General features: G+C 39.7%; 1 protein-coding gene across 1 annotated transcript in view; it reads left to right on the top strand.

Annotated features, from left to right (window-relative positions):
* Window positions 1-27,193, top strand: part of CELF2 (CUGBP, Elav-like family member 2) — a gene marked incomplete at its 3' end in the record, with an annotated part of 120,524 nt that overhangs the window by 74,347 nt on the left and 18,984 nt on the right. The window contains exons 6-8 of the mRNA XM_010152842.1: window positions 3,832-3,990; window positions 5,404-5,467; window positions 16,488-16,622. Of these exons, the coding sequence (XP_010151144.1) occupies window positions 3,832-3,990; window positions 5,404-5,467; window positions 16,488-16,622 (358 nt within the window). The remainder of the gene's footprint in view (window positions 1-3,831; window positions 3,991-5,403; window positions 5,468-16,487; window positions 16,623-27,193) is intronic.

The raw sequence follows: 27,193 nt of genomic DNA, 5'->3' as shown, positions 1-27,193 counted from the left end.
GGTGCTAAACAATCATTATTGCGTCATGTCGTTGAGCTGCTTTGTGTAATGAGCCAAGGGGGGAGACCAGGGGTGGGAGGGTGGAGAGAGGAGAAGGAGGAAAAGATAAAAATCAAGCCAGTGCATGAAACTGTCACTAACTGTTTCCTGTATACTACAATGGTATCGGCATTGCAAAGCTATTGTCTTTCCAAACATCACGTTTGAATTTGGTTGAGCTTCTTTTATAATCGATGTGTTTTCTTTTCAGTGCAATGCATTTTTAGACCCTGAGTATACAGTTTTAGATGAGAATCTGCCAATGAGATGAGAATAATTGAAATTATCTTTACTAGAAAGCTGATGTTATACAATATATGCAGTCTGACAGTATATTGTGAAAAAATGCCACTTTGAGTCTCTGAAATAATACTCGTAGTAATTTGCCATGCACTGCTCCATTAATTCAGATCTGTATGTTTTGCTGGGTTTGATTCCAAGTAAAAAGGAAATGTTTATTGGTAATACTGTGTTTTACCTATATTTTCCATGTGTTTTAATGTATTTTTCTGTCTAGCAAAATTAATTTTACACAGCTCTACTTCAGAAGATGGTAACACTAAAGAGAGTTTCCCCTCCCAGACAAATTCTCCCATTCTTCTGTTGTATGCAGTACTCCAAAAGAGGCTGCGTTTTGACGTGATACTCCTGTTGGCATTAGTGCTGTAGAATAGCTACTCTTGGATCAAAATACTTCTCAACACCTTTAGAGACGTCATCACTGAGATCCCTGAATTGCCAATGCGATTCCAAATGTTCTGCACTTTGAACCTCTGGGTCTTAGTGTCAGTTGAGCTTAGACTGAGAGTCCTTTCTTGGAGAGAAGCAGTCCACTCCCCAGCACTGTGGGTGGGGGACTCAGCAGTGTCAGTACCTGCTGTCTTGACAACACAAAGTAAAATGAAGGCAGCACCAGCTTTTGGGAAGTAAATGGCTCTAAATGGCATGGAGATACCAAGCCATCGAATGAGGAAGAGATGCCCCTTCTGTATGTGCTGGGAGCTTCCTCTCAAGATAGAAAATGGAAGAGCATAAAACAGAAACCACCATTTATGCAAAAATAAATTTCTTGCTTTTGCCAATACTCCTTTAGGAAAAAGTTAACTTGGGATAGCTAGTGTTAAATCTCAACTCTCAGCCTGAAACAGTGGTCCTTAGACACTTTTGTTTCATGTTTTTTTGCAAACGAAAGTGGGCTTGGGGGACAATATGGAGTACACAGCTAAGTTTCAACCCCATTACTGCAGATTTTTTGTTTCTGATTTCATTATTTTCAGTTCTTTGGCACACATCGTTGACCAAGATGAATTTTCAAAGGGGGCTGGGAAAGAACAATGGGGATGTTGATGTCCAGATGAACACGCCCCTAGAATAATGAATTCTCTTACTACTTTTTCCACCTGACTTTCTGACCTGGTTAAATCAACTCATTTTAAAAACATGATTGCTGCTCTAGAGTTTTTTTGCTCTTCTATCTCATTTCTGTGGATTTTTTTTTGTTTGTTTAATACATTTAAATGCAGCACCAGTAGAAGACACTAATTTGTTATCATGGAGTAAATCTGATGCAACAATAACAACCCTTTTCTCATATAGAGCCACTTGCTACATATAATTTCAGTCTTCAGAATGTTTGCTCTCTGGAAAATGATGAAGTGATGAAATATAGAGCAGAAAGTGAAAAAATGAATTATAGTTTCATAAATTGCAGAGATATTGTTTTTATACAATTTACTGACATTTAAGCATTCATAAATTTGATGTCAGCTGTAGTGTTGAGTGCTGAGCTACTGAACTGAGAACTGAAATAGCCATATAATATTTCTTCCTTTGAAATTCATTTCTATTTCTTTGGAAACAGTCTTGATTCTCCTGTACGTCTGGTAGAATGCAGTAAGTCCTGGTGGTTCTTAGCCCAGTGCTATGAAACCTCTCATTAAATAGAAACAGCTTGGGTTTTTTATTTGAGAAACCATAAAAATGTCTCTCACACCCTCCACCTCCAGCTCCTCTTTCTTTCTTTTTTTTTTTTTTAAGGGTCTTGTTTTTAATATTAGTATAAAAATCACTGGGGAGAGGTAATTGTGTAACAAGCAGACTTCTTCATAATCTTTGTTTGATTGCTGGAGTGGTACATATCTCCTTTCTTCCTCACTGAAACATTGAAAGACATTTTTACAATGAAACACACAAGAAAGGAGTTGGAGGTGGAACAATAAATCACAAGTGATGATTTTCTAAGATAATTCTAAAGGCCCAGTATTGATGGGAGATCTTCATACAAGAGATTTTATTATTGTGGTTTATTTCATCATTTCGTCCCTTGATTGTGAATATACTTATAATTTGTCCTGGTGTGATGTTCTTCACAGAAAAGATACATAGCTGCTTTTTGCAAATAATAGAGGAAAGGAGCTTTCCTGAAGATGTTCAGTGTTGTGAGAGCAGCCATGGGAAGAGTTAGGTTAGGTATAACCCCACTTCCCATCTCATGCTATACACTTTGGCTAAAGTGCTGCTGTGTTCTTTAAAACTTGAGTCACCTTTCACTCCTGCTATTGTGTTCAGATTGAAGTTAAGTAAGAAATTAGTATAACAGAGCATGGTGGGTGGAGGGAAGTTATTCATTGGATCCTATGAAGTTGGAAATGGATTGACAGTTTCCATGACTCACATAATGCTTGAATTAATTTGAAGAAGTGAATCATTACAGTATATAGTTTGCTTCCTTGATTTGAAAAAATGAAGACTTGAAAGGTTAAGATACAAAAACATATTTTTATATCTTAGTGAGAGGAAAAAAGTAGAATGGGAGCAACAGAGACATCTTTAATATTCACATTTCTCATACTCTGAGTTACGTTGCCCAGGAATACCCAACCTGAAATATAAGGGAAATATCCAGCTTACCTCCAAAATCCACCTGGTCCATGACCTCCTACTCTTCTCAAGGGTCCTTCAGACATGGGTGAAGAGTAGGCTGCGGACCAGATCACTAGTTCTTTCTTACAGCCTCCCTAGTTTGTAAGGTGTCTCACATCCCTCCCATATCATGTAACAAGCGGCTCATAGACGCAGTAGAAGAAATGGTGGCAATCAGGAATGGGCCACTATCACCAAAACTACTCATTTTTGGTCTGCATCCTGCCCTTTATTCACATCTCAAGGGTGCTTGATACAAAGCTTGCCTGGGAGCGGACCGCAGGTGGGTGAATTGTCCTAGCAGCATCACCCTTTGTGCTCACTTGGGACTGGGAGTCCTTGATATGCAAAGGACCGGTGACCCGCTGATGATGGGCGCTGCAGTAAAGCGGTTGCTCGCAGTCTGTTTCCGTAGGGTACACAAGCCAGCTGCACCGAGCGTGACCACGCAGCCAGACCGTGGTGGCAGGGTGATGTTGGCTGTGTGGTCCCTGGCAGCAGGGAGGTTGGACACCTCTCCCTTTGGCGATGCCTTGAAAACAGACTGCAGACAAAGCATCACATCCATCTCATCAGCTGTGAAGCTTAATTAAAGAGGACTGGTATACTTTGCTGTTTCTGGCAGCAGTTTTGATAGCTGGAAGGAAAAGAGAGCCTGAGGAAAGGTGCTTTATAAAAAGAACTGGGGAATCAATAATTTCTCCATAGCTTCTTTTCCTAAGAAGCTGAAAATCTTGGTCCATGCGGTCTTAGTGTGCCAGTCACAAAGAGAGGGTGAGCGATCAGGTCATTGCCATGGCTGAGCTCATGATGCGGGGGTGACTCGGTGTGATTTAACGCTTCTGTCTTTCCCGATCTGTCTAACCACAGGGCTGCTCTTCGCCAATCGTGGTGAAGTTTGCCGATACCCAAAAGGACAAGGAGCAGCGGCGTTTGCAGCAGCAGTTGGCACAGCAGATGCAACAGCTCAATACTGCCACTTGGGGAAACCTCACAGGTCTTGGAGGACTCACACCACAATACCTAGCTGTAAGTTCATTTCAGAGGCAGTGGCTATATTATAACATACTCATTTTAGAACCAGGCTAAATCAGCTATAGTAAACCCCCTGTGATAAATTGCTAAGTCCTCCAGGACATGTAGCATGTCATCTTCTTTATAAAAAAAGCTATAGTTTATCACATGGTCTAAAGATACACAAGGAACAGAATTTGAATAAACATTTCAAGATGTCAGTGTTGTCCAAGGCAAGCACTTAAAGATTACTTGTCCTGCGAAATAAAATTTGATTCCATTAGTTTTAGTGTTCTTTTGAATGTTAGAGACTGGGTTTTTATAGGTGGAATAAAATTTAAGCTCTTCCTTAGGGGAGGACAGGGAGGCAGCTGAACACCGTAGGGACCATATCTGTATGGTACAGCCTCTAAGCTAGTTTATTGGAGTTCAGTCCTCTAATTTTCCACATTTTTATTTGGAAATGGCTTCTGCTTTAATGCATGGTCCTGTCAGTGCTAAAAATGCGTGGTTCATATTACCTTGTAGAGAAAGTGAAGATGGCAGGGGAAAGCAATTTGTTTCTCATAAATTTCAAATGGTATTTTCCTTGGTCCATTTGGAAGATGAGAAAGAGACGTTAGCTGCTGCCCCTGTTGGAGAAATCTGAAATCCACAGGTCTTAGGTCCTGGGTGGCCAAGAGAGACTCCCCTGCAGCACAGTTGAGAGAGGGACCCTCTGCTTTTTATGGGTCTGGAGTTGAGAGGTCTTCTTGAGCAGCTTTTGGATAACTTGGGGAATTCCAGATAGTTCCACGTTAAATAGATGTGTCCATATATATGTACTGTGTATGCATAAATACACAATTTGTATGCACACAATGCTTTGGTATAGTGATATATTTATAAACAGCAATTTACCTGGCAATTAAAAATGTATACTAGTACTGAGGTAGGCTAATTAATACTGAGATAGGCTAAATTCTTATAGACAAATACCAGTCTAATGAGGATCTGTGTGCTTAATTCATAAAGATAATAAAGAAAAAACTGAATTTAAGGGGGTGGGGGAGCATGGACCGTGATTGACAGAGATGAGTTATGGTAACTACTAGACAACAGAGGGTTGTAATTAGTCACGCTATGTTGGTTTAAATAGATTTAACACCTGGTTGTTAAAAAGAATAAATTGATTAATTGTTTTAAAGCAGCAATGTTATTGAGTTTCCCTTGTGTCTCTGTGTTTCTTAATAGAGATTAGACATTAATATGGATTTACAGCATTGGCTCTAGGGATGTTCATTCCAACAATAGACAGAAGCAAGAGACTATATAAATGTAAAGGAAAGAATAAATAGTCAAAATGTGAAATGATAGCTCATGTTACTTTTATCTTCATTTGTTACATTAATGTCAGATAGATTGCTGTGTTGTGTTGTTAATTTGCAGCTTCTGCAGCAAGCAACTTCCTCCAGTAACTTGGGTGCCTTCAGCGGCATTCAGCAAATGGCCGGTGAGTTAAGAAACATTTCATTTTGCTCCAGCTATGTTTTGTATTCTTAAGCTATTGAATTCTGTACCTCTAATAATCACATTGTCAGGGCGGGGGGCGTTGTGTATTAAATGTGGCAGATGTATTGGCAGGGGACAGCTCGCGGTTCAACGTCAATAGAAACACTTTCTCCCCTCTTTCAGAAACTGAAATTAAACCCAGTGCTCCCAGGTTGTGCAAACAGTTTGTCTTGCATTAGTCACCTGCCATTTGTCCAAAGTAACCAATTGTAAATTGCAGGAGAGCTCTTAGTCCCCGCAGCCATATCCTGCCCTATGAAAAGTGTCAGTAAAGAAACAGCAGGATTACATTCTAATTTCCAGTGAGATTTCTGTGTCCTGAAAAATCAAATTAATGGCAACCCTCAAACATTTTAATAATAGGTGGTGAGTAAAAATGTTCTGACCTTTTTAATGAAACCCAAGATTACAGGCCTACCTTCGGTATGAATTTTCAGGCTCCTTTTATAATCACAGAAAATTAACTGGGTGCCTTTTTGACTTTGGAACCCTAGTTGACAAAATTACACAACAGAAGCTTTTATGTAAAAGTATAATCTTTAGTCTGGGGGAAAAAAAAGAACGAAAGAAAAGGGAAAAAAAATCAAAGTGTGAGCGGATTTGAAAGCCAGTTAGTTGGAGGGTTTCTTAGTAATGAGCTGTGTGCCAGTAGTAACTGATGTGTAGTGATTAGCAAAAGGTCACTCCCACTGTGTGACCTACCATGCTGATACCCTAACTTAACATGATGCTAGAGAAGGCAGCATGTGCAGTAAATCAGAGCACAGATGCACATTATGCCTGCCGTGAGAAACTGTTAAAAAGCTTTTTTCTTGTTAGAGGGAAAAAAAAAAAAAAGAAGCACAAAACCCCTAAATTGCTACATTAGTTTATTTTAATCATGAACCCACTGAATCAATGGAATACAACATTGTGCTTGCTTCATCACCACAAAACAAGGCCTAAAATATTCAGATGTCTTTATGAGCACCATTTTCTCACTTTTCTTTTAATCGCGGTCTTCTGCTTCTTCTGATTCTGCTTTGAATGAATCCTGAAATGCCTTAACAAGTACAGATATACCGCACTGTATAGCTATACCCCACAGGTATTCTTTGCTCAATCGTTATATTATGCCATTATTGCAGTGACATCAGAGACTAATGTGAACCTGCTGTCTGACAATATAAATTGGCCTACAGATGACAATATCTCTGAATTATTCTCTCTTCCTCAGACCTGCTGGCAGTGCTTGCTGGTTCTATTATGTTACACTTGCAATCTAGCATTTTTTTTCATCAAAAAAATGTATCTTAATGTGATAAACAGAACAGAGCGGCTCAGTAACAATTTTATACTTGGCAGTTTTGGAAGTGGCTTTGAGCTCAGAGATTGTGTTTAATGTTTTCATATTTGGCTAGACCTACAAAATGAAAGAATTGAGACACCGAGGAAAAATAATGTGATATCCATTGCATTATGCGTACCTTAGAAGTTTTCTGTTGCCTGTTTCTCACCATTAGTGTAGATTCAGCTTTGTCTCCAAGAAGTGTGGTGAAACTAAGAATTTTAGTCAAGTAATTTTAGGATGGGTTCTCAATCCAGGGTCTGGTTTATTCTCTGAAAATCAAATGGTCTTGAGTCTAGCAGAAAATCATCTTAAGAAATTGTAGTGGCACGTCGTTGTTGCTTGAGGGATATGTGTTATCTTATATTCATGTTATCAAAACAGCTTGAAGTTTACTCCTTTCTTTCCCCAAAACATGTGAGTTGATGTTCAGGGTCAAATTAGCTATCGTAAGTTTCCCTCCAAGCTGCAGCTCTGCATGAAAGTGCCAAAGACTAAGCGCTATTTCATCATGAGGACTGAGAGTTCATGCCTTCTCCCCAGAAATCATGTGCATCTAGTATTAAAGATTCATTTACTATGTTTTGTGAAAAGAAGAGAAACTACTCCTTTGTCGGCAGCAAGACCTTGCATTCCCTGCTGAAGCCATCCTCGAATGTTTGTAAAGACCCAGTTTTTTAACTTAAGCTATGTATGTTCAATTTACAAGAATTAATCTAATATATATTTTCACATTTCTTATAGCTACTAATAAAATATTTCAAGGTGAGGAATAAAATCTAGACACAATTGAATAAGGTGATAAAGAAGATTTGCCATTGCAGCTTCTATGTTCTTTGACCTTTGAGTCTGAGGGCTCCAACTTTTACCTTTGAAGTCAATGGGTGTGCTTATCACTGAATTCACACACTAAAAGTTTGATCAAAAGCCACAGGAGCCATTGAAATTTCACTCTTCCTTACATGTCAGGGCTTTAACACCTCTTTTGTGCTTAAGTCTAGATGAAGTCACTTTTGCTAAATTAGGAATTCTAATACGGCCACCCCTTCTCCAAAAATAGGGACCTTTGGGATCTGCAAGTATTTATTTGTAATGTTAAAGCTCGTGTTGGCTCTCTACTGAGCAGAAAGGACACGGCACACTCTCCGCTGCACGTGTGAAGAAATACTTGCTGTGCAGTCCTTGGTGATATTATTTTGTAAATCAAAGCAATTTTCTTCCCTAGCAGAGCAAAGACACTGATCTTCATTGTGAGGTTTTAAATTCACTAATATCATGCCTCAGTCCTCTTCAAGCAGTTTTTATGTGGCGAACACAGGGATTTTTTTGGTTTTGTTGAAAGGAGTGGGGGTTTTGGCATTTGTGGCTGAAGAGAATTGGAGTTTGTTTGTTTGGGGGCTGGGGATCCAAGCCAAAGAAAAATGGGGATTTTTCTCAGGAACTCACCAACATACAGACATCAAACACACGGAGCACCAGCTCTAAAATTGAGTGCTGTTCTTGCTGTAGCAGTCCACCGGCCCTAATGGTGTGGTTGGTATTGACCTTGCCTTGTGTTCATAAATCATATGTGAAGTCCAAGCAAATTATGAAACTGTTTTAACTAGAATTTGTGAGATACTAAAATCTGAGAGACAAAAAGTGGTAGTTCGCCATTTAGCTTTCCAAGCTTCCAGGTTCCACACTTGATTCCTCAGTTTAGGTTTTTTCATTTTTGAATTTTCATGAAATTGTTTTATTTCTGGAGCCAAGCTGAAGAAAACAATGTAGTATGTCAAGACTGGTAATAAAGTGGGGAGAGTTGGTAGTGCTGTTTTCAGTATTAGAGTGATCCGCTGGTCCTGATTACAGGAGTTAACCCTACCATGCCAAACATGCTTCACTGTCCTCTGTAAAACATACAAGCACCTGCCACCATCCAGTGTATATTTTATAGTGAGCAGTTCTTAACTTTTCCTTCCCTCCTCTGCTATATGCTAATGCTAATTTAAAGGTAATTTTTTCTCTCATGTGCCTCTCAAGCCTCAGTGTATAGCCTGTGCTTTCTCTTTGGGGAAGGCTAACAATGTAGATGAATTACATTATGTGATTTGATTGTCTTACTTTAAAAAGGCAATGCAAGCTACATTAAGCACTAGCAACCTTTCAAGCAAAAAGATTCCTCCTTCAAATATATACAAATTGCATGGAAGGTTTAGTTCAAAGGAGATTGATGTCGCTTTAACATCTGTGTTGAATTTGGCTGGCACTGGAGTTGCCTAAGCCAACCTGATTGTTTAAGAAGAACCTGGAGGGTACGGTACAGAGAGGCTTTATATTACATAAGACAATGGTAGAAAATTGAAATAGCCCAAAATACACGTTCTATGAAGATTTTCTATTGTCCAGTAATGTAAAATGTTTTGGCAGGAATAAATATTCGCTCATACAGAAATATTTCTAAAAGTGTGACCATTCAGGACACATAAGTGTGTACATTACTCATAAGAGACACAAAGGGACTCTTAATTTCATTGAACAGAGAGTTTATTTTGCTTTCTGAAGTCATGCAGGAGAAGAAACCACGCTTTTGGCTTTTCTTGCTTTGGCTTTCAGATCCCTAAACCTCTCTACAGCTGGGACTTTTTATATTTTTCCAATGTATGGTATTTTTCCAGCCCTTTCCAAACACTCTCACAGTTTGGTTGCATTTTGGGTTGAACTTCTGGCCCTTTCTGAGCCCTGTTCAATCCATTTTGCCCTTCTTCTGTTACCCAAGCCAGATTTCCTCCTGTTGCAGAGTCTGTAGGAGCAGATGGGTGAGAGAAACTCTGTGAGGTTCTGCTTTTTGAATATTTTACTCTAATTGTTGGATTGGCTCAGTGGATCTGGAGGGACCAGTTGGAAGCCAGGACCATCTGCACAAAAGCTCTATACTTTTGCATTGGCCCAAGGATCCTTTATATCCTCTGACTCTTGAGTGGCTTCATTCCAAGAGAGCCATACTGAAGGAGGGCTTCTCCTGCTATGACCCCTTTAGGGATATCATATTAAAAGTAAAGGTCACTGAGAAACTGTTTCCAACTCCAGGGAGATAGCTGTTTCTTAAAGATAACTGCTTGAGAATGTTTTGAGAATGTTGACCTCGGGGACTAAAAACTTTGAGCTTTTGTAACAGTAATTCCGTTGAAAGTCCTACTTAATTTAACCCATACAATTAGCTTTTTTCTTTTTTTAGCTTATAAATTAAACAACTCCGTTCAGCTTTTTTTTGGAGAGGCAGAGTTTGAAGCAAGTGCTGCTTTCAATCCACACGTTGCTCCTACTTACAGCAGGAGAGGCACCTTGAGAGGAAAACCAATGCTTGGCAGTTTACCAGCCGTGCTTATTGAGGTGGTAGAAGTGCATGATGTGGAAGTTTGGCTGAGTCTGGGCACAAGATCTGTGGCTCTGTCTGGGCTTTCCGTAAGTGGAGAAAGGAAGGAGAGGGGCTTTGTATTGCCTTGGTTCCCCTGTGGGTGGAATTCACTGAACCTCAGCAGTGTGGAAATTAGGCATCCACGCTCCCTGCGATGTCAGTGAAGAGGGAGTCACTCACCAGCTGCCATTCATGCTACCAAGGGCTGGGGTTAATATTAGGATTGGATGAATCATCCACTCTCTCTGTCTTTGACTATAGCAAGAGCCTGGGCAAGTAACTTTTATTCAGATAAAGTTAGATCAGATGAATCCTTTCCACTAGGACTGGGCAAGCTTCAATTGAGAAAATCCCATTCATTGCCAGGACTGTGGCTGGAGCATGCATAACTTGAAAATGTGCTGACATCCTATGTGAGTAACGCCAGCTTTCAGCTGGGTTTAAGCGTACACTCTTAAAAACAGGGCAGAACCAAATGTGGGCTTAAATGTTGTTTTAAGGGCTTTGCTAAATCAAATACTAAATATTCAGGGTGCCTTAAGCACTGTTCAGATAAGCAGCTTTTTTAAAGGTAGGCGCAGAGTGGTTTGATGGAGGTAGTGCTCAGGTCTCCTGTCTATTTTAATTCTTAGAATATTGCTGGAATAACATCACACTTTTTCCGACACAGGCTGTGAAGCCTTTACCCCCATTTTTAACATCAGCATCCAAAATGGCTGATGTCAGTGTGAGCTTTTTGGCCTGGAGATGATAAATTTTACCTTAATCCACTATTTCTAAGCTGCAGTCAGGATTTAATTCAGAAGGAGTAAATCCTAATAATTGGGAAGGATAAAATTCCAAAGAAAAGGAAGTGAAGTTAGTGGGAACTGCTTATGAGCTATCCAGATTTGGCTCTGATAACCACCACTGACTTTGAAACTCTCCATGCATATATTGTCACTAAAATGCAGCCAGTGCCTTCCGTTATTAGGAATTTGTTCAGCAAGCGAATCTTAGCTATTTCCTAATATGATTTTATTATGGTTTTGGAAACCCATGATGAGACCTAAGAAGTCTTCAGGAACAGCTCGTGACTCTGTTGCCTCCTCTACAAATACCCAGTAATTCCGAATTTACAGTTATCACAGGAGAAAAGCTGTGGTGACTGAAATGAGGCAAATTGCTTCATTGTATGAAAGCTTGTGTCGGAGGCAGCACAAGAAGTTGTAAAATGTAAATCTCGTGCTCTCAAATTTCCCCGTGTTTTCACAGAACTGCATCTGTGACTGTGCAGCACTACAAAAATTTCCTGTGAATGTGCTAATAGGCCTTATGAGAATGTTCTATCACCATCCATCTGTCACTTTTTAACAGGCCTGATTGGCAAGCACTTGTAACAACTGACATCTGTTCTCGCTTATTGATATGTAGATTTATGGTAATTGCTGTGAACAATAAGACACAAAATTACCTAAGGTGAACATTAAATTAAATTTTCATGCCCCTATCCTTATAAATAATTTTTTTTAAATCTTAAGTTTCAAGCAAGGCATACTGTGCATCTGTTTTGTACATAATTTAATTGTTTTTTTAATCTGCCAAATAACAAAATGAAAGTTGAATTTCCTTGCAATCTTGAATATTTGCCAAGCTGATAGCACATTGGTAAATAGATGTTATTAAAAATGGAATCAAACTCTATTGTGATTCTGTGTTTTTTAATCATTTCCCTTTAATTCTCAGAATCATCTCCATCATGAAGAGTTATTTCTTACCCAGAAGTTTTTGGGTTTTTTCCTCTGCAGGGGGATTTTCATTTTTCATGTGCAGCTCTGCCTATGAGGCTGTTCTTCAGCATTAAGCAATTTGCATTTCTTCAGAGAGAGGTGCATTTGCTGAGTGAGCAGCACTTTCAAATAAAAACGATCTACTCATTTGCGGTCCAGCTCTGTTGCGGGATTTGGGACTGTTTTGAAAAAGCTGGAGGATGTGAAATGTGTGAAGACAGTGTATGAAAGGGGAGAGGATGAGAGAGCAGATTAGTCCCACAGAACTATACCTTGGCTGAAGTTCAGTTGAACCAAAAATCCCCATTTGAAAGCAAAGTACTTTCTGGGTCTGGGACTTGAGAGCATTTGGTTTCCCTCCTCCCAAGTTTTTCCTAGCAAGTGGGATGTTGACACACTTGACAAGTTGAGGGGAGAAACCAATAAAGAGGGAGCAGAGACAGTAAAATGCCCGGGGAACATGAAACGGTGATGACAGGACTTATTTTTTATATGTTTGAGCAGCCAGAGGACCCTAAAGAGGATGCATATTAAGTGATAAAGCTGTTGACACAACCAGCTCTAGAGCATGCTGGATGACGGTGTGTGCCATGAGCCCTTACTGACAGTCACATTTGGGTGCTCAGCTCAGCAGGGCTCTGCTGTCCTTCACGTGTGACAACAGCAAGCAGTCTTTTTTCCTGAAGGCACCGAATCTGACACCCCGTAGCATCTGCAGAGCTGGTTTGTGGCCAGTGTCTTTGAGTCACCTCTATGGTAAAACAAACTGGGTGGAGAGACAACCTCGTCACCGCCCAGCTCTTGTTCGTTAATCTTCTTTTGGCACTGAAAATCTTTTGTCAAGTTGATGGGTTCCTCCTGTGCTTCCACAGGAAATGTCCCACTATAAAAAAACTATTTTTGTGAGATGAGGCAGTGCTGGCATTTGTTTTGCATCCATGCAGGGATGACGGTGGTTCCTGAGCCCAGGGAGAGTGGATGTGTGTTCCATTGCCTGTTGACCTTGTCTTGCTGTACGTTTCCTTGAGCGCTGTGTCGTGCGTGTATGCTGCCTTCCAGCTTCTCAGCCCTCCATGCTCATAGCCTTCTGCAGCCCTGCACGCATGGGCAGAGCCGTGCACATAAAATGCAATAGAAAAACAGTATTAAATTGCTTCGTAATCTATTTGTGTCTAAACTGAGGTTTGGAGAAAAGTCCATGCATTTTCCAGAAGCATGTGGGATTTCATCTAGGTGAAGCTATTTTGCAGTCTCTCCTCTAGTTCCGTTCTATTTTTGTTTGCCATTATTTAATCCTGCCGTGTGTACTGCTTAAAAGTCCAAATTGGAAACCTCCCCACAGAAGACATATAAGCTGATTATGACTGATCCTTCTGATGAATAACAAACCAGTGGGTGACAGAAAACCATGCTGCCATGGTGGAGAGCAACCCACTGCTTTCCCAAATCTCTTTCCCGATCTCACAAAATATGGCCTCAGTGAAGACCAGCAGTTTTTGCTGGACATTCTTTGCTGAATTACTTAGACTTCTTATGAAAGAGAAAGGTAAATAGTATTTGACGACCAAATATCAATCCAGGATGAAAACAGATTCTGTATCTCATTTTGAGAACCACTGTCTGCTTTGTTTGTGAAGACCTGGACCCCAGCTTAAGTCTTCTCCATCCCTAAAATCTTGTTTGAAAAAATGTGCAGAATGTTACTATCAATGAAAGAGGATTTTTTAATGGGAAAAAAAAAATTACACCTCAGGCAAGCAAGTAGGTCAACTGTATAATTAAAAATTAAAATTATGCTTGCATATCTGAATTTCTATCTGAATTGTACTTTTTGACTGAAAAGTTCTCAAGTTAAACCAGAAGTAGGATTTGAAAACTGTTACAAATTTCCTTACCATCTCTCATTTCAGAAATGTATTTGTTAACATGATGCTGCTTCCAAAACTTAGTTTTAGATTGATAGTAAAAATAAAAGGTTCTTTAAATATCCAGTCAACTTTTCCTGCTTTAGATGATTTTGTTCAAGACTTGAGATGCTTTAAGTAGTTTTATTCTATTAATTTAGGTAGCCAGTATCTAACTCTTTAGTATTTATAATATGTCCATGTAATTAAGGTACAGTTTTGCCATTTCAAAGTTATCTTTGTACTTTAAGATCTTTGTGAGGACCCATTTATAAGACTGACCAATTGAGCTGTGACACATGATAACTTTATTTAGTAGTTACACCTGATTGTCTAGGTTAATAATGACTTGTGACTTAGGGTAGCTTTATTGTGTCTTGCAAAACAGTTTGGGTTGGTAGTGTTTGAGAAAAAACTTATTTTTAAGGTGGTCATTAGCCTCCAAAAGAAGCCTGAAACAGCTTTTTTGGTCATGTAATTCCTCCAAGTGTGTTGTGCATATTCCAGACTACAAAATGGTGGATCTTCGATCAGCTACAACCTTACTCCTACCAAGGTCATTTTGTCACCTTTTCAAAAGCACTGACGTCTGAGCTGACTTTGGGCATTAGGCTGAGGTGCGGAAGTTAAAACCTCAGCCAAGCTAGGTGCTCACCTGAGACCTGACCTGCCTGTTGCAACAGGCAGTTTAGTTAAAATGTGTTTATTCACAAATAGATGCATATATCAATGTTCACTTCACAGTTCCTAAAGCTGGGACTCCTTATGTGGGGCTCATTGATCCAATCAACATGAGTCTACAACATACGCATTTGGAAGTGCTATCACGCTCCATTATTCGAGGAGTTACAAATTCCTAGAAAATATCTTTCCTTCATTGAATTTTTTTTCGTTTCAAACGAACTTTAAAAGTACTATGTTTAACCTCCTTTTATTTTCATCTTCTCCAAGTTGTTATTATGTTGCCCTGGTTTGACAAAGTGTGCAGCAAAAAGTAGTATCTCTTGTTAGACAAACTAATGTTCAGAAAAAAATGGACAAGTTTCCAGGCACTCAAGCTCTTCTTTGAGTGTTCCCAAAAACTCATTAAGTTTTCCCAGCTCTATCACTTGGTCTAAAAATGGTATTGCTCTTCCTACCACCTAAGGTTTTGTGTGTACTTTTATTATCGGGACCACAGGATGTAAAAAAAACTCTTCCAGTATTTTGGTTTTATGAATCTTGTCAATTCTATTGAGGGCTCAAGCAGCATCCACTGATCTCCCTTGTGTGTCCGAACCAAGAGGGATGATCTCTCACTGTCATCCAAATAATCTCTATCACATCCGTATGTAGGCAGCCAGTCTGGACATTGTCCCTGTGGACAGTTGTATTTTACTCGGAGGATCCTGAGAAGGATCCAGTCTGGTTCATGCTAGCACCTAACTTGTATCTGCATTTTAGTCTCTTGTTGAAGCACTTCACCACAGAGTAAGTGGTTAAATACTTAGTCTAGTGCAAGGTAAAAGGTATGCACTTTTGAAGGCCTCTGGAGAGTGAGACTCCCATCCCTCCAACTTAAGTCAAATGAATGCCATTTGCTGATCCTTAACCATCTTTTTTTTTTCCATTTCACATGAATTCTATTTGTTGTTTGTAAAGCAATGACAAAGTTAAAACCTTTGCTATTTAAATAAACCCGTTTCTTGAAGGTCCTTGTTGAAATGCAGGTACATCTCCCCCACATCTACTAAAATAATGAAGTGACAAATGACTGAGTAGACTTGATATCACAGTTTAGAGTTTATGGCCTGAAAGCCTCTACCTCAGTGATGGCTCTGTGATCAGACTGATATTAATTTGATGTTCTTAGTTCATACATGTTTTTAGAAATGAACCATCAAAATTAAAACCAGCACAATTATTGGCTACTGCACAGTGTGGCCTTAGTAGATATATTCAGAAAAGACACAGGAAAAAACTGTATTCTTCCCAATTGTATGACCCTGTCCTGAATGTGTTTTACATATCAGTTATCTTCTTTACACCCCCTGTTGTGTCAGGGAACACACAACAGGAAGTGAAGCACTGGAACAGGTTGCCCAGAGAAGCGGTGGATGCCCCATCCCTGGAAGTGTTCAAGGCCAGGCTGGATGAGGCTTGGAGCAACCTGGTCTAGTGGAAGGTGTCCCTGCCCATGGCAGAGGGGTTGGAACTGGATGATCTTTAAGGCCCCTTCCAACCCAAACCAGTCTGTGATTCTATGAAATAGTATTGCACCAGGGCTTCACACAGAGTTGAAACAACTTTTTCATTCTACAATTCCCTTATAGAAGCGGCATAAAACAGGTTTAATTTTCCTGAACTATAGGTTGGTACCTTTGCTGTATTCTCCCAACTCCAAGGTAGAGAGCTGAGAGCTGCTACTTGGGGAGTGTAAGAGGTGGTTCCCAAATTATACCCGTCATGATTGAAAAGAAGAATGGAATCTCTTGGCAGGGTACATCGCAAACTCCATGTCCGTTGAAATTAGATTAATTTTTGTTATTATTAATTTTAATTAACCCTGTTGCTTCTCCACACAGGCATGAACGCTTTACAATTACAGAATTTGGCAACTTTAGCAGCCGCAGCAGCCGCCGCCCAAACCTCAGCTACCACCACCAATGCAAATCCTCTCTCCACAACGACTGGTGCTCTGGGAGCCCTCACAAGTCCCGGTAAGAGCAGAGTACTTGCTTTCAACATACAAACATGAAAATAAATGGAAGATGATAGTTAAAACAATAATTCCATGTTGTGTCTAAGTTCTGAGCTTGTATAAATTCTGAAAACTCGTTTAATAGCTGAATACAATTTTGTTGCTGTTATTTTAAGCAAATAACTAGTTTTTCAAGTGGTCCAGTGTGGTCATGTTCACATTTCCAGACTTGTTTCAGGGGCCATGAAAGCCTAATGGACCCATCTTGCAAAACTCTACATGAAAATTACGGTTGCATGGGAAACTTAGGCTAAGTTTAACTTTTCAGAAAGAATTCGGAACATCCTACATAAAAAAGAGCTGAGGTGGTCCTTTTTAAAACCTGAGAAACTGATTGTTGATTCCCAGCACATCATGCACGTATTGTCTTCACCCATCATGAATTTTTGTGGACTTCTTCACTCTTTTTTCCTTCTCTTTTCCTTCCTGTAGCCTCAGTTGAGATTTCTTCTACTCCTAACTGAGCATACAGTTACAGAAGTGATATCAGATGCACAAGTACTACATAGCTAGATTCTGACTTCATTACACTAAGTAGAAGACAGATTTAGGGGGAAATAAAGGACAGGACAAGAGGTGGTGGTCCCTCCATGACCACCATGTAGACTTTCAACCATGCATGTCCAGTGTCTGGAAAACCCTAGAGAGAAATCAGAGCACATCTGTAGTTTGTTAACATTTCAGTGTCTCCAGAATCCAGAGAGAGTGTTGTTGATTCAGTGTAGTTACTCTGGGTTTACAGTGATGTAGCCGAGTCAAGAATCTGACCGCTTGTCTTTACATAAAGGCTGCAGGGTGTAATTATTTGCATCATGAAGTGTGTATATTGCTGTTCTAAAAAACATTCGTATTAGACACCACTAAAGAACATTTGTGTTTAATCTTGCTTAAGTGTGTATTTATTCCCCATGAACAAGTAATTCATGGCAGACGGTTTGAGCTCATCAGTAAGGAAAACAGTCCTCGCTGCGCAATAGAACTGGGACCGAGTGTGGTGCTGGGTGTTAGAGCTGGCCAACGCTTCCCGTTATGTTACAGTTTTATTGTTGGTTTGGGGGAGAGGTTAAATGGAAGGCAGCTTGGCTAATACCAAGGCTGAGCAGCATTTTGCTGTTTCTGGTGTGAGCCTCATCTCGACCTAAACATGATATTCATTCGCAACATCTCTGAGAAACAGGTTGGATGAAAATAATTTTGGTTTGCTGACATATATGTTTTTTTTAAATCTAAGCTATTTTTTTAAATCACTCCTTTCTGTCCTGAAGCTGGGGCTTAACGCTTCGCAAAAGGCTGGTCTCAGTGTCAACGTTTCTGCGGTACTCCTGTCTAAATGTCACCCGTTTATGGAAGCGGAAATCATGCGTTTCATGCCTGCTCTGTAATATCTCTGCAGTTTAGCTGTTAAGTGTCTGAGTATCCTGTCCTCCAAAAGCACGCTCAGCATTTCTTGAGCCATACTGACGAGACTTCTCAGGGCAACTCAACACACTGCACTGGGGTGCAGAGGGGCTGGAAATGAACTTGCCTTATTGTTGCTGCTCTGCAGCAAAGTGGCACCAGAACCTCAGGCAGCAGTATGTTTCTGGAGTGCTCTTTGTCTTGCCGTGTTAGCACAGGACTCAGATTCATCCTTAAGATCTGCATTTTCCTCTCTCCAACAGTCATTTTATCCAGCCTGTCTGGCTTGCTTTTCCCTTTTATCCTGGTCTCGAGGCTTCTTGGGTACCTGGAAGGTGGTTTCATCTGATGTCCGAGTCTGCAGAGGCATGTGGTTAGAAAGGTGCTCCAGCTGGAGTGGGCAGATGCTTCTCTGGGATAACTAGAGCTTAGTATTGCTCAGGGTGGTACTGTAGAATGGACACCAAGGTTTTTCCAAATAGATTCATGATTTTGGCTAACACATTGAAGGTGTGTTATTTTCAAGAGATTCTGAACACTTAGCCTTTGAAATAGTGTATTCAGAATGAGAATTGCTTTTGAAAGTCATATAGATTGTAGCCATACACAAGTGTTTCTAATATTAGACAGCTTGGTGTGTCAAAGAGAAAGTCTATATCTGATAGGTCCATTGGCCTATTTATGTTGCACAACCAACCTAAAATCAGGCCTTGTTAAAATGTCCTTCAGTTTAACCTTTCTTATCTGGTTCCACATTCTCCACCCTATTAAGTATTTTGTAAACCTGAATAATATCTTCAATGATTCTTCTCTGTTCTATGGAAAACGAATTTACTTTGATAAAGCTTTTCATAGTAGCTCAAAGTATTTCCATTAAAACTTGAAATATGTTGGCAGGAAACATTTAAATCTGCTTTTCAGTGTGTGGGTATTTGGAGGCCTTGGGGGTATTTTTTGGTCTAGCTTTCTTTTAATAGAACACTTCAGTTTGTTGTGTTTCATAAGTGTAAATTATTTTGTCTGATTTCAAAGCCTACACTAAGCCCAGGAAGCGATATTTGTCTCTGTCCAGATAATGCATTAAATGAGTATTTCTCAGTTCAGAAAACCGCCCAAATTTAGGAGAGTGCAAAGGTACATGCTTAAATTTAATCCTTTTCTTGATGCTGTTAAAGCTAAAAATTACTGCACAGAACAGGGGTGGGCATGAGCATGTACTTTTAATATACCTTAAACCATGGCAGCCACATAAATCATATCCATGTTTCTACCCATATATAACCATATCTCTCCTGAAGATCTCTCCCAAATCAGTCTTTGACCAAGAGCTCTTGTTCTGTCCTTTGTGGACACGTGTCAGAAGAGCCCCAAAAGGTGGTTACATCAGTTAAAATCAATCTTGCAGCTGAATTTTGCATGGATAAGATTTATCTATCTTCAGTGCATCAAACTATTAACAGAGGGGATGGTGGTCAGGCCAATTTTGATGCATTGGCAACACAGAAAAAACAGGCCAGGAAGTGAGGAACCAACAGGGCACCTGATATTTGAGGATGTCAAGTATTGCTGCTGGTTTGTAATTGCAGTGTCTTCAAACAGAAAAGAAAAATATTCAGCATCTAATAGTAACTGTTCAATGTGTATGAAACTCCTTCTTCAAGTTTCATACAATCACATATTTTTAAACAAATTAAACTGCAATGGTCTTTCTCTCATACATTCTTACTAAATAGCTTTGACCGCAAGAGAGTCTAAGGACACTCGTTCTCCTCCCTCTGCTAAATACTTTCTCTTAAGCTTGAAATAGTATTCATTCAGAAAGAACAGAGACAATGCAATCCCCCAAACTATTAATTTTTTTATAATTGTAAATTTATAATTTCAATTTTACATACCCATGGAAGTCTCTCCCTACAGCATTGTTAGAAATGATTTTTTAAAAGCCTTTGCTTAAAAAAACATGAAAGATTAAGCTTTCATTTTAGTAAAAATCCCCTCAGGCAATAAATAGGTTCTTTTGTTTCTTGGCCCTGGAAAAAAAAATTAAAATGGTTTAAATTGCCTATGGTTAAAGTAACTGTTTCTTGCAATTATCAGATGGTAGTGAATAAAAATGAAAATGAAATCATGAAAGAATAAAAACCAGGTAAATGCATATTATGTCTTTCATGAGTTTCTCACGGGTCTTTTGAAGACTCATTTAATCATCTTTCTTGTCTTTTATTTTGATATGATAATTGTTTCCTTTATTTACTTTAATCACCTCTATTTAGTTAATTAATTCTTCACTTTCTTTTCATTTCACTTGCTTAGAATACTTCCCTGTTTTAAAGGCAGGTACCTGTAGTATTTCATAACATCAGGAGTTTGGCTGGCCTGAAGTTTTACCTGGCTCCAGGTTGTCTGAGCTGCTGTATCTCAACTCCCTTTTGGTTAGACCCTGGAAGTTTGCACTTCCCATTAACTGGGAAGGGATTTTGGAGGAACTACCTCAGGTGTAGATATCGATACTGTAAATTTCTCAGTTTAGGAAGGATGAATCTCAGCTGAGTGTCAGAAACCTTGTCTTCTTCTCCAGAAACTCTCCTTGACATGTCCTACAAATGGATCAACTAGCAAATAGCTTGCAGGGAGGCTGCTACTCCAGAGCCTGCAGAGATTTACGGTTAATTCAGTAGATGGTGGGAAGGCCTGGAGGTGGATGTGAAGCAGAAACATACTCAGGATCAGAGTATCTTCCTCTAACACCGTCTGACATTTACTTTGCCTCAGTTGACCGGCTACACTAATTTTCTCAAGGCTGATAATGTTTATTCTGACTGTCCTGGGTGGTACAAGGTTGATATGGCACTGTAAAGCATTTCCTGATATTGGGAGCTATGAAGCTCCCAATCTTTTTGGAAACTGATATTAAGCAATAGGAGAAAAATGTTTGGTACTCATAGGAAGAATATAGAAGTTGGGTTTCAGACACCAGCTTACTTTTTCGTCTTGCTCTTCTCCATCACTGCATATATTTTTATTGTTTAATGCCATAACATTAGAGTCAGAGAATCAAATAGGTTGGTAGACACTTTCCAAGGTCTTTACTCCAGTCTCCTGCTTGCAGCAGGACCACTCAGAGCATGTTGATGAAAGTCATGCCCACTCAGGGTTTGAATACCTCCAAGGATGGAGATTCCACAGCCTCTGTGAGCTCATTTCAATCTTGTTTCTTAAAATTCATGCATAAATGTTTTTTCAGTAGCCAGTAGGAAAGCCCTTCTGTGTGCAAATGAATAGGCAAAACCATCTAATTATACATCCAAATTTATCTGTGTAAACATACACAATATAACTTCGGAGCTGTGGGGGGATAGAATTGCTAAACCAGGGGCTAATTCAGTTTCAGACTTAGAAGCCTTGATTTTCCATGACATTTTCATGATTATTTGATTCTCTATTATTTATTCACACAGCTGAACTAGCTATTCATGCTTCAGTAAAAAAGCTCTCCAGGATTATCTGCTGTGTAAACCTAAAAGGAAATATTTCTGCAGAAAAATTCCATCAGTGTAGAAAGTGAGACTTCTTTCTTTAATGACCTCTTAAAATCCAGCCCAGCTTTTGCCACATTATATCAGGATTCAGTCATTAACTCTTCTGTTGAAAAAAAAAAAGTTCTCCTAAGCACGAAAGTCTAAAAATACTCATTTTCAGACATATGCTGACATTGAAGAATAACAGCCCCAAAAAAAGGAAGTCTGTGAAGTATAGAATAAACTGGAAAAGAAAAAAAAAAACCTAATGATTGCAGACAGGCACTGTCCTATAAGAATTAATTCGTCCTTTCCCCCTGCTAAAAGCAGAGAATTCTAACTTACAGTTAGCAACCGTGGTTCATTATTTTCTCTACCCCCTAATACAGTATGAAGATTGTCTTTGTTAGTTGAAGGTATTCATGTTGTGAACACAATTGTTGAAATGTTAGAGATTTTATAGAATATACAAGATGCTTGAGCTGGGAAGCAGTGAAGAACGTTCAAATAATCATTCTTAGAAGATTCTCTTTTTGTTCACTTCAGTACAATACGTTTTTCTCCAATCAGCGGTGCAAGTCTGCCACCGTGACATTTTGTTAGAGGCCAGTACACCCACTGAGATAGCTGTGATTTGCTTCCAGAATGATCCAAAAATAACCCTACCAGTAGGTGTGTAGGAAGGTCTGACAGTTTGCTGAAGAATGAATTGTGGGAGATGTTTCATGTTGGAAAAGATCGGTTTAAAATGCAGAATGGCACTCTCCATCCTGTAGTACAAATTGATTATTTTTGTACCATTTCGTGTGGAATTACTGCAAGTTTCATTATTGTAAAATCATTTGAAATAAAGTGCCATTATTATAAAATCATTTAAACTAAGCTTTATTCGTTTTGCAGTACACAGAAAACTTCCCTAGCATAATGTTCATTATTTTTAGGATAAAAATACAGTTGAGGAATACAACACATAACTATAGGTTTATAAATACCCTGGATGGATGCTTGAACAACCCAAGCGTATGATTTTCAGTTTTATATTTAAGTTGAGTTATATTATTAGCACCATTATTGTAGTGCTCGGAGCACTGCGCAGTCCAATGCCTTAACCTTGATCTCAGCATCATTTTTTTAAAAAGATGTGTTGGCAAGGAAGCCATGGAGGAGAACCTTGCCGTAGCATGCCCACCACCCAGCGCCTGTCACTCGACTGCATAGTTCAAGGAGAGCTGTGATGGGAGAAGTGTATTTCTGCACTGTTGTGTCTCAGCTGGGCTTACCCGCAGAGTGTTAAGTTTCTGAGGCTGTGGTTAGGCTCCTAAATAAATGAATTGATTTTGACTGCTCTCAGTGCCCGGAGATTATGCTACTTCTTGGAGAGATATGTTGGTACTAAGCCCATCTGATAATGAGGTCAGCCTTAAGCAGGCATCCAAACACAAGTTGGAGCCAAAAATAGGAAACTGGCCGTGGATTTTTGACCTATATTTGTGTTTTTAATAGTGCGTCAAAATGTCTTAAATAACTAAAGAAGAAAAGAGTAGGAACTGTGGCTAAAATGACCCTCAGAGTCGCAGTACAGTAAAAGGAGGGTTGAAGGGTTATGAATTCCCACGGGGCCTCCGTGGAACAGCGCTGTGTCTCCCTGGTCTCCTCATTTGGAAAAACGAAGTAGTGTTAACCTGAAGGATGCCGATGGCAGCAGACAGGCCATCAATTAACTGGAATGACCTGTTTGCATCTTTGTCCCTTAAAATGTAACAGCTCTTTGTATATTCTCCTGGCAAATTGGTTTCTGAGCAGGTGTGTCACGGCAGCCTAAAGGGTCTCAGGGAAGTTCAGTCGCTAAACAGCTGGGCTCAGGGTAGGAGAACCTCTCAGCCAAGGTATGAGGCTGCCCGACAGCTAGAGAGAGGTGTGTTTTGCAAAAGCTCCTTGCCTCTTTTTTAGATCAACATTAGCATCTGATGATTTTTTTGGCACAGAAATCTCCGACTGTTTCCTCAGAATTGCATAAATACCAAGGTTGTATGCTGAAGGACAGAAACACGTGCATATTTTTCAGTGAAGCATTACACTAGTTAATTCTTTGAGATTTTTTTTAGGAAACAGTGTACAGTACTAAACCATGGATTAGTAGGATCTAATTCAACAGGAGGCATGTTTTTTTTAAAACATTGGTACATTATCATCTTCCTGAAGTACTAAATCCAGTGCCTTAGCACATTTCAGGATTTACTTTGCTTGCAGTATACAAATAATGCTTTATAATACATTGTATTTTGTAAGTGTCTCTCTACCCCACTCTTAATCTCTATTTCAAGCCACAAGAATCCCAGTTTGTAAAAAAGGCTACTTTTCTTTCTGCTGGAAGTACTATTTCAAGTTAATTCCGTTCAGTTGGGGTTTACAAAATAAACATGATACTATCAGCTTGGCTACAAAGGTAGATATGTTAAATATCTCACAAGAAGTTTCAAGCTTAGAAAATGCTAGAGTTCATAATACTCAGGATATAACATAAATCTTAGCAAAACTCATGCACTTGAAGGAGCTATCAACTACTTAAGGTTTACTCATGTCAGCACTGCTCCTTCAATCCTATTGGATTGTCCACGGATACTCGTGGTCTGTTTTCCTAAGGCAGGATAAACTGTGGAACATAGTGGGAATTAGAGTTTATGAATATCTTTAACCTAATTATGTCAACATTTTCTGAAAAGAGCTTGTTGTTTGAATATGGGGCTGCTGATTTATTTTGTTCATTGACCAAACAAAAACATCTCCAACAACTGAATGAGTTAAAACCAAATAAAATAAACCCTTGCTTGCCTTTGCTGTTCGGGAGCAAAAATGTGCAATATGAATGAAAAGAACCAGTACCACATTGAACTATGACTTTACAAATGGTCTGAAAAGAACCTAGCTGAGTAATTTTACATAAGACAAGATAATTCTTGAGTTCAGGATAATTCTTGCAGCTTACAGAGGTGAATGACTATATCTTGTGGTGTGCTGTTACAATGAGCTTGTGCTTGCACAACCCACTAAAAATCCCTTCTTCCATGGAAGTAATTATTCATGTACTTTCTGGATTCATAACTCCCTTACCTACAGACTCAAATGTTCAATATATAGTTTATCGCATTTCTATTCTAAAATACCATGCATAGGGCTCCTAAGTGTCTGAAGTAAACACATTTTTTAGGAACATCTTGCAGCAATGGGAAGAAAAAAAAAATCCTAAGGACTATTTACCTGATCTTAAAGAAGATGTTAGAGAGATGAAAATGATGAATCAGACCATCCTCTCCCATGTACTAGAATTTGAATTGCCATATATACATGTGATTAGCGCTTCTGCAACAAAAACAATGCTCACCTTGAACTATAGGCTTGGACTCTACTGGCACTTTTTATGGAGAGATGCTGCTGCTTAGTGATGAAAGTATGTCAGAGATGTTGCAGGCACACAGTGGGCAGTGTGAAGAAACCTGTACTCCAGGCAGGAGATCTTGGCCTCAAGTAGAGCCTTATTGATTCTAGATCAGAAAGTCTTTGGAAAGGGATTTAGAAAGGGTTGTGTGCTGAAGTGGCTCCACATGGAGGTCATTTCAGCGTTGGGGCACAAGTCCCTGAACAATAGCTTGGTCCAAATTCTGTGAGATAGCAGTAATAAACATGAGAGCACAGCTGGAAGTTCCCTGTAGAAATGCTAATACTCTGGTTTTGATGTGAACTCAGTGTGCTTTGATGAACAGAGGCCGCAGTCCTTAGCCCCACTGAGTAGAAGAGTGTCATAAATGCTCAGTAATTATTCTTTGTTTTATTCATATTGTGGGGTTTCAACTTGGTTTGATTTCAGCTTGAGTTACAGTTGTAAATATGTAATGGTCAGCTATGAAGTTTAACCCAAACCAGTCCACTGTGCCTTATTATTCTCTTCCCTAGCCTCTCTTTAAAATACTTCCACCCCAAGCCAAAAGTGATTTATCATTTTGGTCTGCTGGCGAGAATGCACAACATGTTGCAGGTACAGTGCTGAAATAGGATGTATGAATTGTAGTTTGCACTGGAGGAGATGGTCTTCACTGAGCAATACATTTCAGCAAAACAGAACATCAATGTGGAATTGGCCCAGAATATTAACTTGCTTTTTACGCTTTCTCTCCATCTTCATGAGCTCACAGGAAAATGTACCCTTATACACAATTGCCTAGATCCACAAAGATATGCCCAATCGATAAAGCCTTATTTCCTAAAATGCCTTCTGTTAGATAGACAGGCTTGGAGGGAACTTACAGTACAGAAGAGTAGAAAACTGCAAAAACAACCAGCTGATAGGTTTGTATGCCATATCAGTAGTACATTTGTGTGCTCTGTTTTCTCCTCCTCCTTTGCGCTGCAGTGGAAGGTCCTTGGTATAGACACTGTCAGTGGGCTTTAGCATAAATTACATAAGTGATTAAGATAAGTGAGCCTCATTTTCACTTGTCCCAAGCTCACAGAGCTTCCTTAGCTCTCAAAGACTCATGAACTGCTGAAAAGTATGGGTTTATGAGTCTAAAGCTATTGTCCAGTTCTTGAAGACCTTGGACTCTAATGAACTTGCAAAGAATTTGAATGAGTTGGTTCACCTCCCTCTATTTTCTTTTTTTCCTTGTACAAGTGAATGTACTCAAAGGAATTTGTAAAATATAAAGCTGTTTTCAGAAAGCCATCTTCAGACAAAATTATCAGCATCAGGGAAGACTCCTCTTCTTCTCTCCCGCTCCCTGTGTCTTGCTTAGTCTCATTTGCATGTGCATGCACACAGACACACAGAAGTGACCAGACATTGAGTTCCTCCTTTCCTCACTAGTGCTTCTCTTTTCCTGTACCTTGAGAAGTTATGGACAATCTTTCACAGGAATTGTTCACCTGTGAGTAATTGTGATTTAACCCCAGCCAGCAAATAAGCACCACACAGCTGCTCATTCACTGCACCCAAGGGTGATGGGGGGAGAGAATCAGAAGAGTGAAAATAAGAAAACTCATGGGTTGAGGTAAAGACAGGTTAATAGGTAAAACAAAAGCTGTGCGCAGAAAGCAAAACAAGGAATTCATTCACCACTTCCCACTGGCAGGCTTTCCCATCTCCAGGGAAGCAAGACTCCATCACATGTAACACTTACTTGGGAAGACTAACATCGTAACTCTGAACGATCCTCCCTTCCTTCTTCTTCCCCCAGCTCTATGTGCTGAGCATGACGTCATATGGTATGGAAGATCCGTCTAGTTGGTTGGGGTCAGCTGTCCCAGCTGTGTCCCCTCCCAGCTTCTTGTGCACCCCCAGCCTGCTCGCTGGTGAGGTGGGGTGAGAGGCAGAAAAGGCCTTGACTCTGTCAGCACTGCTCAGCAACAACAAAAAGATCTGTGCTATCGACACCGTTTCCAGCACAAACCCAAACCGTAGCCCCATACGAGCTACTGTGAAGAAAATGAACCCAGCCAACACCAGCACAGTAATGAAGTAGAGGGACACTCACTTATTTGAGAAGGGCTGCGATACTAGTGTATGTCTTTCTATATTGTCATTCTTGTTTCCCCCTGGCTCTTTCTTGCTCTCTTGCTT

The sequence above is a fragment of the Eurypyga helias genome, unplaced genomic scaffold (assembly GCF_000690775.1).
Source record: "Eurypyga helias isolate BGI_N326 unplaced genomic scaffold, ASM69077v1 scaffold8970, whole genome shotgun sequence".
NCBI classification, from domain to species: Eukaryota; Metazoa; Chordata; class Aves; order Eurypygiformes; family Eurypygidae; genus Eurypyga; species Eurypyga helias.
The sequence above is the reverse complement of the archived record's forward strand: the minus strand, read 5'-3'. Positions and strand labels throughout refer to the sequence as shown.